The sequence below is a fragment of the Kogia breviceps genome, chromosome 7, assembly GCF_026419965.1.
Source record: "Kogia breviceps isolate mKogBre1 chromosome 7, mKogBre1 haplotype 1, whole genome shotgun sequence".
NCBI lineage: Eukaryota > Metazoa > Chordata > Mammalia > Artiodactyla > Physeteridae > Kogia > Kogia breviceps.
In genome coordinates this window covers 77,507,725-77,524,149 of record NC_081316.1, presented here as the reverse complement: position 1 = coordinate 77,524,149, position 16,425 = coordinate 77,507,725, and the positions used below count along the sequence as shown (strand labels likewise).

Here is a 16,425-nt window from a genome sequence, read left to right as displayed (position 1 = left end):
TAAGAAAAATGTATATTCTCTAATTGTTGGATGCAGAATTGTATACATGTCCACTAAAATAAGCTTGTTAATTGTGTTGTTAAAATACCCTTGTTTCTGTTTTCATTTGCTTCACATATCAATAATTGAGAGAAGTGCATTAAAATCTCCCACTATGATGGTGAATTTTCCAATTTCTCCATGTAGTTTTGTCATTTTTGATGTATATTTTTGAGGTTATCTTATTAGTTGCATACATGTTTAAACTTATATATTTTGTTTGGATTGAACTTTTATCATTATAAAGTGACCTTCATTATCTCTAATGATGATTTATTTGTGGCAAGGTATATTTAATTGATATTAATTCAGTTACTCAGGCTTTTTTTGGTTAGTGTTTGCCTGGTATGTTCTTTTCCATTCTTTTTCTTTCAATATTTGTGTCCTTATGCTTCAAATGTGCTTCTTGTAAATAGCACTTAGTTAGATTTTTTAAAAGTCAACCTGATCTTATGTCTTCTAACAGGTATTTCTTTTTTTAAAATATTATTTTTTTATGTTTATGTTTATTTATTTATTTATTATTTTTGGCTGTGTTGGATCTTAGTTGCAGCATGCAGGATCTTTTGTTGTGGCGCATGGGCTTCTCTCTAGTTGTGGTGCTCAGGTTTTCTCTCTCTAGTTGTGGCATGCAGGCTCCAAAGCGCGTGGGCTCAGTAGTTGTGGCATGTGGATTTAGATGCCCTGCAGCATGTGGGATTTTAGTTCCCTAACCAGGGATCAAACCCACATCCCCTGCATTTGAAGGTGGATTCTTTACCACTGCACCACCAGGGAAGTCACTTAACAGGTATTTCTAACCCATTAACTTATTTGAAACTGTTTCTATCATTTAAGTTTATTACTACAACTGTCTCACTCTTTGTATCTTTGTTAATCCTTTACTACTTTGAAAATCCATTGTCTACATCTTCCATTTTAGCCCCCTCTCATGTACCCATGTTCTCTCTCTGTTCTCAACGCTTGTCATGTGTATATTATCTCATATTTTAAGTCTGGGTTATTATGAATATACTTTCTCCTCTTCTTCTTTGGCCTTTTTCTTTTTTTTTTTTGGACACCAACACACTTTACTGAGGTATTTGAAGACTCTCGGTACACATAGCTCTTGCAGTATCTACTGGATTTCTTTGACCTCCTATTTAATTACTTCTATCAAGTGTTTTAAATCTAGGACTTGTGTGGCAAACCTAAGGCCTTGCATATTTGAAAATATTTTTATCATTCCCTTTGACTTGAATGACAATTTGGATGGATGTAAAATTCTAAGTTTAAAGTTGTTTTCCCTTTAACACATTTAGAATTATTACTCCATTTATACTTGCATCCAGCGTTGCTGCTGAAAAGTAAGATGTCAATGTGACTCTTGTTCTTTTTTATATGATATTGCTCTTTCTCTCTGGGAACATTTAGAATTTCCTCTTTGTTTTTGATGTTCTTAAATCTCATTATGTCTATTTTGTCAGTTTTTCCTTCTTTCTCCTATTTGGTAGTCTATCAACTATTTAGAGCTTAAGTCTTTCTTCTTTCTCTAATTCTGATGAATTATCTCTATTATTTTTAAAAAGATTTCCTTCTCCCTCTTTTTACTTTTTTTCCTGAGACTCCTATTATATGGATTTTGTAACTTTTACTTTCAATTCCTTATAGCTTAACTTTTCTTTATTTTTTCAATTTGTTTATCTTCACCTGTTCCCTTCTATAAAGTTCTATTAAAGTTCCATAATCTGATCATCTAGTTTTTTAATTCATTCTTCAGCTGCACCCATTTCACTACTTATCCTATATAACTGCATCTCTATTTTAACTATTATACCTAAATGGTTCTACCTGGTTTTGCTTTATCATTTCATTTCTTGCTTCATATTATTAACATCTTTCCTATCTCTTGTAGCATGTTCATTTTGTTGACTTCTAAATTCTTGAACTGCCTATTCTAAACTCTCCTAATGGTGTGTGAAATGTGGCCTGTTAGCTCATACTCTGTAGGGAGTACTGGCTCCTCAGGAGGACAGACCAGAACCAGGCCTTCAGCCCCAGGAGCTCAAAACCCCTAGGCAACAAAGATCTGCCCCCACCAAGCAACTCCTCAGTTCAGGATTTCAACCTTATTTTGATAAGGTTTCTCCTCCAGGGAGAAACAACCCAAGGAGGAGGCCCTTCTAAAAGTATAACCCACCTGTCCAAGGGTGTGGAGGCCAACAGGTAAGTCAATGCCTAAATCCAATTCCCACCCATTTTCCTTAGCTTCTCACTCATGCAGGGCCTCAGTGCTGCTCTGATTTTATTACTTCCTACTCCTGTGAGAGGACAGGCATCAGTGTCCCAAGGCAAAGGGGAACTTGGGTTGTTTTTGTCTTCCTATTTTACTTCCTTCCCTGGCTGTAACCTCGCCCATCATACATGCCAGCTCAGAATATCCCCTTATCTTCCCAGGGGTTTTGCACACTATTCTCTGAATCCTGGTATCATGAGGTTTCTCGCTAAAGTTACTCTAGGTTTAATCTTCAGAAAACATGCAGAAGTCTGTGCTAATTCAGTATCTTGTCAGGAACCAGAGCCTCCTCCAGCTGGCCTTTCACTAGGTGGTTTTTGACATATAACTCAAACAGATTTAAAGAAATGAGTGACACTGCTACATCAAAACTCTTTCTACTTGTTTATAAGCTTCTCCGTGCTTACATCTATGAAAACTGAAAACAAAAGTACAATTGATGCTGAACACTGTCTCACTCTAACATTAAGTAACATTCATGGACGGATGGCTATTTGGGGGGAAATGTATCCCTATCCATCCACTAAAGAGATATTTTTCCAATATAATTTGACTTACATTTGACAATTATTAACAAATTACATTCCCTTAATAAATTATAAATGAATAATTAAAGTCACTCTTAAATAATTTTTAAAAATTTAGAGCCCTAGGGTCACGAGAAATAAAAACAAAAATATAAATATATATTTGAGCTGTTTTTTGCAAAATGAGACAAATGATAGGGTGATTAGTAAAAAGTCTTTCATGCAAAAATATATATTACATTGGGATAAATGTGGTGGAAGAAATGCAGTACAAAAACAAATGCAAAGAAATGAACGAATAATGTAAAGTTTCTTTTTTAAAAAAGTTTTAAAATTTTATTTATTTTTTTATACAGCAGGTTCTTATTAGTTATCCATTTTATACAGATGAGTGTATATATGTCAATCCCAATCTCCCAATTCATCACATCACCCCCCTCCCCGCCACTTTCCCCCTTGGTGTCAATATGTTTGTTCTCTATGTCTGTGTCTCTATTTCTGCCCTGCAAACCCGTTCATCTGTACCATTTTTCTAGGTTCCACATATATGCGTTAATATACGATATTTGTTTTTCTCTTTCTGACTTACTTCACTCTGTATGACGGTCTCTAGATCCATCCACATCTCTACAAATAACCCAATTTTGTTCCTTTTTATGGCTGAGTAATATTCCATTGTATATATGTGCCACATCTTCTTTATCCATTCATCTGTCGATGGGCATATAGGTTGCTTCCATCACCTGGCTATTGTAAATAGTGCTGCAATGAACATTGGGGTGCATGTGTCTTTTTGAACTATGGTTTTCTCTGGGTATATGCCCAGTAGTGGGATTGCTGGGTCATATGGCAATTTTATTTTTAGTTTTTTAAGGAACCTGCATACTGTTCTCCATAGTGGCTATATCAATTTACATTCCCACCAACAGTGCAAGAGGGTTCCCTTTTCTCCACACCATCTCCAGCATTTGCTGTTTGTAGATTTTCTGATGATGGCCATTCTAACTGGTGTTAGGTGACACCTCATTGTAGTTTTGATTTGCATTTCTCTAATGATTAGTGATGTTGAGCAGCTTTTCATGTGCTTCCTGGCCATCTGTATGTCTACTTTGAAGAAATGTCTATTTAGGTCTACTGCCCATTTTTTGATTGGGTTGTTTTTTTTTTTTTTTTTTGATATTGAGATGCATGAGCTGCTTATAAATTTTGGAGATGAATCCTTTGTCAGTTGCTTCATTTGCAAATATTTTCTCCCATTCTGAGGGTTGTCTTTTCGTCTTGTTTATGGTTTCCTTTACTGTGCAAAAGCTTTTAAGTTTCATTAGGTCTCATTTGTTTATTTTTGTTTTTATTTCCATTTCTCTAGGAGATGGGTCAAAAAGGATCTTGCTGTGATTTATATCATGGAGTGTTCTGCCTATGTTTTCTTCTAAGAGTTTTATAGTGTATGGCCTTACATTTAGGTCTTCAATCCATTTTGAGTTTATTTTTGTGTATGGTGTTAGGGAGTGTTCTAATTTCATTCCTTTACATGTAGCTGTCCAGTTTTCCCAGCACCACTTATTAAAGAGGCTGTCTTTTCTCCATTGTATATTCCTGCCTCCTTTATCAAAGATAAGGTGATCATATATGCGTGGGTTTATCTCTGGGCTTTCTATCCTGCTCCATTGATGTATATTTCTGTTTTTATGCCAGTACCATACTGTCTTGATTACTGTAGCTTTGTAGTATAGTCTGAAGTCTGGGAGCCTGATTCCTCCAGCTCCGTTTTTCTTTCTCAAGACTGCTATGGCTTGGCGGGGTCTTTTGTGTCTCCATACAAATTTTAAGATTTTTTGTCCTAGTTCTGTAAAAAATGTCATTGGTAATTTGATAGGGATTGCATTGAATCTGTACATTGCTTTGGGTAGTACAGTCATTTTCACAATACTGATTCTTCCAATCCAAGAACATGGTATATCTCTCCATCTGTTTGTATTGTCTTTAATTTCTTTCATCAGTGTCTTATAGTTTTCTGCATACAGGTCCTTTGTCTCCCTAGGCAGGTTTATTCCTAGGTATATTATTCTTTTTGTTGCAATGGTAAATGGGAGTGTTTCCTTAATTTCTCTTCCAGATTTTTCATCATTAGTGTATAGGAAAGCAAGATATTTCTGTGCATTAATTTTGTATCCTGCACCTTTACCAAATTCATTGATTAGCTCTAGTAGTTTTCTGGTGACATCTTTAGGATTCTCTATGTATAGTATCATGTCATCTGCAAACAGTGACAGTTTTACTTCTTCTTGTCCAATTTCTATTCCTTTTATTTCTTGTTCTTCTCTGATTGCTGTGGTTAGGACTTCCAAAACTATGCTGAATAATAGTGGCAAGAGGGACATCCTTGCCTTCTTCCTGATCTTAGAGGAAATGCTTTCAGTTTTTCACCATTGAGAATGATGTTTGCTGTGCGTTTGTCATATATGGCCTTTATTATGCTGACATAGGTTCCCTCTATGCCCACTTTCTGGAGAGTTTTTATCATAAATGGGTGTTGGATTTTGTCAAAAGTTTTTTCTGCATCTGTTGAGATGATCAAGTATGGTTTTTATTCCTCAATTTGTTAACATGGTGTATCACATTGATTGATATGCATATACTGAAGAATCCTTGCATCCCTGGGATAAATCCCACTTGATCATGGTGTATGATCCTTTGAATGTGTTGTTGGATTCTGTTTGCTAGTATTTTGTTGAGGATTTTTGCATCTATATTCATCAGTGATATTGGTCTGTAATTTTCTTTTTTCGTAGTATCTTTGTCTGGTTTTGGTATCAGGGTAATGGTGGCCTCATAGAATGAGTTTGGGAGTGTTCCTTCCTCTGAAATTCTTGGGAAGAGTTTGAGAAGGATGGGTGTTAGCTCTTCTCTAAATGTTTGATAGAATTCACCTGTGAAGCCATCTGGTCATGGACTTTTGTTTGTTGGAAGATTTTTAATCACAGTTTCAATTTCATTCCTTGTGATTGGTCTGTTCATATTTTCTGTTTCTTCCTGGTTCAGTCTTGGAAGGTTATACCTTTCTAAGAATTTGTCCATTTCTTCCAGGTTGTCCATTTTATTGGCATAGAGTTGTTTGTAGTAGTCGCTTAGGATGCTTTGCATTTCTGCGGTGTCTGTTGTAACCTCTCCTTTTTCATTTCTAATTTTATTGATTTGAGTCCTCTCCCTCTTTTTCTTGATGAGTCTGGCTAATGGTTTATCAGTTTTGTTTATCTTCTCAAAGAACCAGCTTTTAGTTTTATTGATCTTTGCTATTGTTTTCTTTGTTTCTATTTCATTTATTTCTGCTCTGATCTTTATGATTTCTTTCCTTCTGCTAACTTTGGGTTTTGTTTGCTCTTCTTTCTCTAGTTCCTTTAGGTGTAAGGTTAGATTGTTTATTTGAGATTTTTATTGTTTCTTGAGTTAGGCTTGTATTGCTATAAACTTCCCTCTTATAACTGCTTTTGCTGCACATCATAGGTTTTTGGATCGTTGTGTTTTCATTGTCATTTGTCTCTAGGTATTTTGTGATTTCCTCTTTGATTTCTTCAGTGATCTCTTGGTTATTTAGTAACGTATTGTTTAGCCTCCATGTGTTTGTATTTTTTACGTTTTTTTCCCTGTAACTGATTTCTAATCTCATAGCATTGTGGTCAGAAAAGATGCTTAATATGATTTCAATTTTCTTAAATTTCCTGAGGCTTGATTTGTGACCCAAGATGTGATCTATCCTGGAGAATGTTCCATGTGCACTTGAGAAGAAAGTGTAATCTGCTGTTTTTGGATGCAATGTCCTATAAATATCAATTAAATCTATCTGGTCTACTGTGTCATTTAAAGATAGTATTTACTTATTAATTTTCTGTTTCGATGATCTGTCCATTGGTGTATGTGAGGTGTTAAAGTCCCCCACTATTACTGTGTTACTGTCAGTTTACTCTTTTATAGCTGTTAGCAGTTGCCTCATGTATTGAGGTGCTCCTATGTTGGGTGCATATATATTTATAATTGTTATATCTTCTTCTTGGACTGAGACCTTGATCATTATGTAGTGTCCTTCCTTGTCTCTTGTAAGATTCTTTATTTTAAAGTCTATTTTACCTGATATGAGTATTGCTACTCCAGCTTTCTTTTGACTTCAATTTTCCTGGAATATCTTTTTCCATCCCCTCACATTCAGTCTGTATGTGTTCCTAGGTCTGAAGTGGGTCTCTTGTAGACAGCATATATATGGGTCTTGTTTTTGTATCCATTCAGCGAGCCTGTGATTTTTGGTTGGAGCATTAAATTCATTCATGTTTAAGGTAATTATACATATGTATGTTCCTGTTACCATTTTCTTAATTGTTATGGGTTTGTTTTTGTTGGCCCTTTTCTTCTCTGAGTTTCCCACTGAGGGAAGTTCCTCTAGCATTTGTTGTAGAGCTGGTTTGGTGGTGCTGAATTCTCTTACCTCTTGCTTGTCTGTAAAGCTTTTGATTTCTCTGTCGAATCTGAATGAGATCCTTGCCGGGTAGAGTAATCTTGGCTGTAGGTTCTTCCCTTTCATCACTTTAAATATATCGTGCCTCTCCCTTCTGGCTTGTAGAGTTTCTGCTGAGAAATCTGCTGTTAACCTTATGGGAGTTCCCTTGTGTGTTATTTGTCATTTTTCCCTTGTTGCTTTCAATGATTTTTCTTTGTCTTTCATTTTTGTCAATTTGATTGCTATGTGTCTTGGCATGTTTCTCCTTGGGTTTATCCTGCCTGGGACTCTCTGTGCTTCCTGGACTTGGGTGGCTATTTCCTTTCCCATGTTAGGGAAGTTTTCAACCATAATATCTTCAAATATTTTCTTGGGTCTTTTCTCTCTCTCTTCTCATTCTGGAACCCCTATAATGTGAATGTTGTTGATTTAATGTTGTCCCTGAGGTCTCTTAGGCTGTCTTCATTTCTTTTCATTCTTTTTTCTTTATTTCGTTATGCAGCAGTGAATTCAACCATTCTGTCTTCCAGGTCACTTATCCGTTCTTCTGCCTCAGTTATTCTGCTATTGATTCCTTCTAGTGTATTTTTCATTTCAGTTCTTGTATTGGTCATCTCTGTTTGTTTGTTCTTTAATTCTTCTAGGTCTTTGTTAAACATTTCTTGCATCTTCTCGATCTTTGCCTCCATTCTTTTTACAAGGTCCTGGATCATCTTCACTATCATTATTCTGAATTCTTTTTCTGAAAGGTTGCCTATCTGCACTTCATTTAGTTGTTTTTCTGGGATTTTATCTTGTTCTTTCATCTGGTACATAGCCTTCTGCCTTTTCATCTTGTCTATGTTTCTGTGAATGTGGTTTTTGTTCTATGGGCTGCAGGACTATAGTTCTTCTTGCTTCTGCTGTCTGCCCTCTGGTGGATGAGGCTATCTAAGAGGGCTGAGCAAGCTTCCTGATGGGAGGGACTGGTGGTGGGTAGAGCTGGCTGTTGCTCTGGTGGGCAGAGCTCAGTAAAACTTTAATCTGCTTGTCTGCTGATGCGTGGGGCTGAGTTCCCTTCCTGTTGGTTGTTTGGCCTGAGGTGACCCAACACTGGAGTCTACATGGGCTCTTTGGTGGGGCAAATGGTGGACTCTGGGAGGGCTCACGCCAAGGAGTACTTCCCAGAACGTCTGCTTCCAGTATCCTTGTGCTCACAGTGAGCCCCGCCCTGCCTCTGCAGGAGACCCTCCGACACTAGCAGGTAGGTCTGGTTCAGTCTCCTATGGGGTCACTGCTCCTTCCCCTGGGTCCCGATGTGCACACTACTTTGTGTGTGCCCTCCAAGAGTGGAGTCTCTGTTTTCCCCAGTCCTGTCAAATCCTGCAATCAAATCCCACTAGCCTTCAAAGTCTAATTCTCTATGAATTCCTCCTCCTGTTGCCAGATCCCCAGGTTGGGAAGCCTGAGGTAGGGCTCAGAACCTTCACTCCAGCGGGTGGACTTCTGTGGTATAAGTGTTCTCCAGTATGTGAATGACCCACCCATCAGTTATGGGATTTGATTTTATTGTGATTGCGCCCCTCTTACCCTCTCATTGTGGTTTCTATTTTGTCTTTGGATGTGGGGTATCTTTTTTGGTGAGTTCCAGTGTCTTCCTGTCAATGATTGTTCAGCAGTTAGTTGTGATTTTGATGCTCTTGCAAGAGGGAGTGAGCATACATCCTTCTATTCTGCCATCTTGAACCAATCTCTCAACTGCATTTCTAAACACTTCAATTCCTGGCTGTGCCTCCCTGGGAGGATCCTGAGCAAACCCAGGTCCTGTCCACATGGATGTAGCCCCAGGTTGTCCTGAAGCCCAAATCCCAGCAAGTCCTATGGAGACTGAACTCCTGTTGCAAGGACGCTGGTCCTTTGAGTCCCAAAGTGGAGGACCTGGCGGTGCTTGAGGAGACAGAACTCTAAAGTTTCCGTTAAAGGAGAATTTGTTCATAAATTTTTAAAATTGGATGAGATGCAGGTGTTATACATGTAAAAAAAGTTAGATTTATTTTTAATTACCAACATTTACAATATATAGGAAATTATATCCCTTGTAATTATTTACATTTATGATGAAAAATTTTTAAGCTCAACCTAAAAATATTTGAAGAGATTCATTACTTTTCAGTCTTTCTGAAATTATTCAAGCACAAACGTTTGAATATACTGTTCCAAAAAGCACCTCACTCTTCTTCCAGTCTACAAAATCAGTAATTCTTCTAGACTTTCATCTTACCCCATTTTCCTAGTCACCTGAAAAATAGTTTTTATTCCTTTTACTCTTCTATCTAACATTTCTTCTTAGTTGAAAAATTGTGTTGATTCTCCTTCTAATGTCTATTTCTCCCCTCTCCTCTGTTCCATTCTCACTGCCCTCGTTCCAATCTTTATTATCTCACCTGAGTCCTATTTCATTTCTCCAACTTTGCTTGCCGCTCTGCAAACCATATCACACACACTGTTGCCAGATTATTCTTCCTGAAGTTCTGTCTGCCCTGGCCAGCAATACATCCACCAACCCACTAACTGATAGAGCTGACCTGTGAAGAATCTTAGACACTTGCTACTTGTTCCCAACCTGCTCCAATGCCTATCCTGTTCTATCTCCCCATTAAGATCCTGCTTCTGCCCTTCAGCCATGATCTATGTATAAGAATCCCTCAAATTTATTCCTAGGGCCCTCTGGCTTCACACTATTTCAGCCAGGATACTCCATTAGAAGAGGAGCTCCCCCCTCAGAATAGCCCACAGACCCCATCCAAGTTCACTCAAATCACTCCACAAGGGCTGAAGGGACAAAGCAGAAAACAAAACTCACATAAGTTCAGCTATGATCTGGTACTTCAGTGCCTTTCAGTAGCAATCCATTGTCAAACAAGTCAAATACAAAGTCTTCTCTATGTAGGCCAAGGTCTAGAGAAAAAGAGCCCTAATCTGCCTTTACAGCTTAATTTCCCACTACTTCCCAACATGTCTTCTATGATTCTAAAAAACAGAACTACTAATATACTTAATATTTTTCTTTCTCTATATCTTTGTAAAGTCCTTTCTATCTAGAATCCCCTGCCTTCTTACCATGACTCCAACTTTAATTTCTACTTTTACCCATTCATTTAGAATCAGATCACATACTACCTTCACTTTAAGTGGTTTTTGTAACCCCCTAAAGGGAATAATAGCTCTCTTCTTAAAAACCTAATAGTATTACTACTATATTATATACTATATAAATACATGTTTTATATATTAAATATAATATATATTTAATATACATTAATAAGTACAAATATGATATAAATATACAATATGTATTTTATAGAATATATATTTTATACATATATATATATACATATATATATATATATAATATGTATACACACACACACATCATATATCATTCTCTGCCTGTGTTTTTGTTTTAAACTCTCCACTATGCTGTGGGCAACCTGTAGGAAGGGACTATGCCAGACTCATCCTTGTGTCCTCCACAGCACATAGTAGTTATTCAATAAATATTTGTTTGAATTATTAAGTATATATCAATCACTGAATTTTGAGTAAATGCCCAAGGTTCCTGGTTCATGAGATCCACACATAATTCTTATTTATTAAAAAACCTTCATTAAAGAGGGCTTCTGGGCTTCCCTGGTGGCGCAGTGGTTGAGAATCTGCCTGCCGATGCAGGGGACACGGATTCGTTCCCTGGTCCGGGAAGTTCCCACATGCCGCGGAGCGTCTGGGCCCTTGAGCTATGGCCGCTGAGCCTGCGCGTCTGGAGCCTGTGCTCCGCAACGGGAGAGACCACAATAGTGAGAGGCCCGCGTAACACACACACACACACACACACACACACACACACACAAAAAGAGGGCTTCCAAAGTATATTCATATACATAAGATAATTCAGAATTTAAGAATAACTAAATATATCAATAGTAAAATAAAGGTAAGAGCCTTAATATATTTAGGAAGAAAATATACAGTAGGAAAAAAATTAGTTAGGTATTAGAATAATTACCAATAATTAGTTAGGTATCAGAAAAAATTTCAATTCTTTTACATAGAGTGTACAGGCTAAATGTTAAAAGCTAATGACCAAAGCCTAAATAACAGTTTGTGAATTAGTGAACAAAGACTCTGTTCACATATAGGAAAGAGTGTTCTAAAGTTAGACCCTACAGCTCATTACAAGAGCATTTGTAAAGTGTGACTAAAAAGCAAAGTACACTGTAATTTGTGGTAAATTACTAAATGGGAGAGACTGTGTTTTATTCATCTTTGTACCCATATAGTGCCCGATGAAGTAAAATCAAGACACTTGTTAAAATCAACATAGACGTTTAAATGACTGTTGTCCCATTTAAAATAAACCACCCTGCAAGACTGACGCACTATAATAATAATTTCCTTCCGTCAAAGAGCTTGCAATTGTTCCCCGCTATCTATAGCAGGAAGTTAAAACTCTTAGGCCTGGGATTCCAGTGCACGCACAATTTTCTTTCCTTTTCTAAAAGTCTTATTTCCTTCTTTTTTCCTTCAGGCATCTTATTTGTCAGTCAGATTGAACTTCCTGATTTCACACTTGCTTGCCTCTGTATCTCTCTGTTCATCTGGCAATTTCTTATGTCATTTATCATTTCCTTCCTTGCTCTGTATCTTATACATAGCTTGTTTTCCTTATTATATTGTAAGTTCCTCGTGTAAGAGACTAGGTCCTATATGTCTTTAACTATATTTTATTACCTAGCACAGGGCCTGGCAAAAGGTAGGCACACACACAAAAAATCTGTTGAAGGAATTACTGAATAATACCAGTAGAGCTCAAATCCGGAAACTACTTTTTGACAAGCCGTAAAAGAAAAATGCTTTGTTAATTTATGGCAGAGTTCTTAAATATAAGCAGGCATTAAAAATACTGGGGAAACTTGTTAAATATGCAAATTCTTGGTGTTAGTTGTTACCAGGGGACTTAATACCAAGGGGCAACCGTAACTATCTAATAAGGAATGAAGTCCTGAATCACTGCTGAGAATGAAAAGGGCAAAAAAGAAAAAAAGGATAAAGAGGATAACAGGCACACTCTTGGCAGTGGGAGTCATCATCAAACTCTTCCTTTGTAGTAAAGTCATTATTGGCTGTTTTTCCTTGCATCTGATCTTTGACTTTTTTTTTTAATACCTGTTTTTTTGTTTGTTTTTAATAAATTTATTTATTTATTTATTTTTGGCTGTGTCGGGTCTTCATTGCTGCGCGCAGGCTTTCTCTAGTTGCGGCGCACGGGGGCTACTCTTCGTTGCGGTACATGGGTTTCTCACTGCGGTGGCTTCTCTTGTTGCTGAGCATGGGCTCTAGGCGTGCAGGCTTCAGTAGTTGTGGCTCGCGGGCTCTAGAGTGCAGGCTCAGTAGTTGTGGTGCACGGGCTTAGTTGCTCTGCAGCATGTGGGATCTTCCCAGACCAGGGATAGAACCCATGTCCCCTGCATTGGCAGGTGGATTCTCAACCACTGCGCTACCAGGGAAGTCCCAGTCTTTGACTTTTTAAATCAGGATGACAATATCTGTTTAAGACCCATTCATTTAAATGTACATAGAGAAGCAATGATTATTTTTCTCAGAATACTTTTCAGATATGTACTGTATTTCAAAATGTACAATATATAGGTAAACCATAGAAACTTTTTATCCAATAAAGCTCTTTGAAAAGAATGTTACTATTTGTTCGGTATTGGAAGATCAGCTCTGGTTATAAAGCAGTAAGGCACTGAGAGAACTAATGTGTTCTCTTTAGATTATTTCAGAGGATATGAATTACAGGAAGCAAGACTTCAAGTGGTTAAGAAGAAAAGAGTTTTGCCTTTCAGAAGTTTACAAAATGCCAGTATTCTAAACTTCATACACTGAACTCCTTAGGATAGTCTGATATAGTACACGCTATCTGTCACTTCTCTATCCATTTGGCAAAGACTACATAGAGACAAATGTTACAGAGGCTCAAAAATGGAGACTTCTGGAAAAATGACCAAAGCCAGAAATAAAGTTGTACTAATTAGAAAACAAATAATTAAATGGCCAAACCCGAATGTTGTGTGATGCTGAAAAGAGATAGATTTCTAAAGCATACCATCTGTTTTACAGTTTTTATTTTGCTGTACTGCAAATCTACTCAGTAGTTTTGCAATGATCTAGCTGCTAACTCATTTGCACAATTACTTTAGGCCAGAAATACTTATTGCACAGAATCATTTGAGAGTTCAACACATTCACAGAAGAGGGCAGATATAAACCAGTTTTGAGTGAAGACAATTTCTTTAGTCCTTAAAGAAAAAAAAATGTTACTCAAAAAAAATGATTAGAAATTGCCAAAAGAAAGTCAGAATGCTATCACTATAAATTTATGGTATCTAAACCTATCTAGGCCTTCAGGGTCACCATCAACCCCTCTGTTGGCCATTCTAATGAAAACTCATTCTCATCTTGACCCCTTGGCAGCATTTGCCTGGGAGCTGACTGCTCCTGCTTTCTCAAACACTTTTCTCACTTAACTTCCTTGGTACCACCCTCCTGACTTTCCTTCTTCCTCATCAGCCATTCCTTTTCAGCCTCCACTGCTAGCTTCTCCTCTTCTAAATGTTGTACTGTTTAAGGCAGGGTGCTGAGGCCTCTTGTCCTTTCTATCTGTATTTTCTTCCTAACTTATCTCTTCAGCCCAATGGCTTTACATGGCATCTATATACTCAGGATTCACAGATTTATATCTCCAGCTCATTCTTCTCGAGTTCCAGGCTCATACAATCAATGATCTACTTGAAATCTCCACTTGAATGCTACATAGGCATCTCAAATTTAGCATGTCTCATATGGAACTCTTGACTCACCACTCTTCCCACAGGAAAAAAAAAATCTATCTCTCCTACAGTCTTCCACATCTCAGTAAATGGCACTACCATCCAACCAGTTGTTAAAGCAAAATCTAAAAATCATCCTGATTCCTCCCTTATCCTTATCCTTTATCTGATCCACCACCAAGCCCTATCAAATATACCTAAAAAATATATTACATTTATTTCTCTTCAACTCTATTGCTACCACCCTGTCCAAGCCACCATCATCTCTCAACATAACTACTGCATTATAAGTATATCATGTATCTGCAGTACCTAACACAGTGTCTAGCAAGTCATAGATGTAAAATAACTTTCTGCATAGATAAATATTTACTTCGCAATATTCCTATGTCTCTAAGAGAATCTCCAATTTCCATTCTCAGACATTTTCTGACATATCTACAGACATTCATTTACTGAATCATCTACTCATTCAGCAATTATTTATTATTGTATTAATTGGTATTAGGTTTAACTGCATATTTCACAGTATCTCAAAGATGACAGATGTTTGTTTCCTGCTCATATAAAAACGTCTGGAGGTAGGCAGTCAAGGGCTGGCATAGCAGCTCTATATGCTAAGAGTCCTGGTTCCTTACATCTTGTTGCTCTGCTATCCTGTTTATAAATTCCAGTTTATGATCTAATATGGCTACTTAAACCCCACCCATCACAGCTGCATTTCAGTCACTAGGGAAGAAGATGGATGTGAGGAAGGCCATACCCCCTCCATTTAAGGACACTTCCCAGAAATTGCTAATACCTCCACTTAGATCTCATTGACCAGCACCATAACTAGCAATGACGGGGAAGAACTAGCAAAGAAGACTAGATAGCAATGTTACCAGCTAAAAGTCAGGATCTTCATTTCCACAGAAGAAAGAGAAAATAAATACTGAGAGGTAGTAGTAGCATCCTCTTCCAAAGTTCCTGTTGTGACCAGGTAATGTTCTGGGTACAGGGATACAAAGATCAGTAAGACACAGGGTCACTGCTCAAGGCATTAGTCCAATGGGGGAAAGCAATATGTAAATGAATAATTACTCAAGATTTCAAGCCAGGCAACAGACACTGTTAGAAGACCTTGGCTTTTCTGAATCCCTGAAGATTCCTTGCATCCAAAGAGTTGAAAGAGAAGTAGATGGTTCCAGTACTTTACATCACTGAACTATACAGACTGCTTCAATATTCCACAGGTTTAATAATGGACATTTCTCAGTTCTATTTTACTGGATTTGATACAAAAGAAAAGTTCATTTAAACCTCTATAAACATACATAAACAACTGTGGTAGTAACTTTAACAGTTTGAAAATACCCATTTCAGAAATGTGGCCAACACTCAATAATTTTTTAACTTGTCAGAAGATGAAACTAAATGACTGTTTTAAGAAGACTATGTATAAACTACAAGGCCAGATGAGAAGAAATAAGCAATGACAGCATGCCAAAAAGAAAAAAAAGAAGTAATACTGTAACTTACTGTTAACCACTGGTTATCTAGTAGTTCCTTAGCTGTGATTCTATGAGCAGGATCTACTTTCATAAGTTGTTTCAAAACACTTTTAGCTGCAAATAAGGGAAAAATCCTGAAAGTCTTATTTATCTCAACTATAATTAGTACCACACATTTTCCAGTTTATTTAGGATTAGGTCTGTATGATCTGAAGGAAACTTGTCAGTTATAAAATAAATATCATCAGTACAAATGGCTAATATAAAATAAAGTTTAAGGCCTAAAGTGAGGTTTTATTGTCTGGATTACCTGGTTTATGGTCTATAGTAAAAATTAGCTAGATGATCAGCAAATTTCCTCTTCAATTTTTATTATGCATTTTCTGTTTTTGCTGAAAGTTTCAACTATAACAACCACAGTGAAGATATCACTATTACCACAAGTAAATAGTGTATTTCTACAAGTAAATTTAATGACTAACCAGAGATCTAAAGTATCTGAATTACTGGCCGCCTTTCTTATATTATGTATACTTGCTTTAGTAAATAATAACAAATCTATACTTACCAGAATCACTTATGGAATCCCAGACTGAATTTTTAAAATGTAGCTCTCCCTTTCTTATTAACTCAAAAAGCTTCTCTTCTGAGCTTGCCATAAAGGGTGCTTCTCCACATAATCTACAACAAAGACAGTCATTTTGTTAAGATTTTTTTAAAAAATAATCAGAAT

The 16,425-nt window shown here is 37.0% G+C and overlaps 1 protein-coding gene across 9 annotated transcripts in view; it reads right to left on the bottom strand.

Moving 5' to 3' along the window:
• STK33 (serine/threonine kinase 33) overlaps nucleotides 1-16,425 on the bottom strand; it is a 194,696-nt gene that overhangs the window by 48,478 nt on the left and 129,793 nt on the right. For all 9 annotated transcript variants that reach the window (XM_067038700.1, XM_067038701.1, XM_067038697.1 and 6 more), the window contains 2 exons: nucleotides 16,261-16,373; nucleotides 15,721-15,806 (listed from right to left, as the gene is read on the bottom strand). In XM_067038700.1, the coding sequence (XP_066894801.1) occupies nucleotides 15,721-15,806; nucleotides 16,261-16,373 (199 nt within the window). The remainder of the gene's footprint in view (nucleotides 1-15,720; nucleotides 15,807-16,260; nucleotides 16,374-16,425) is intronic.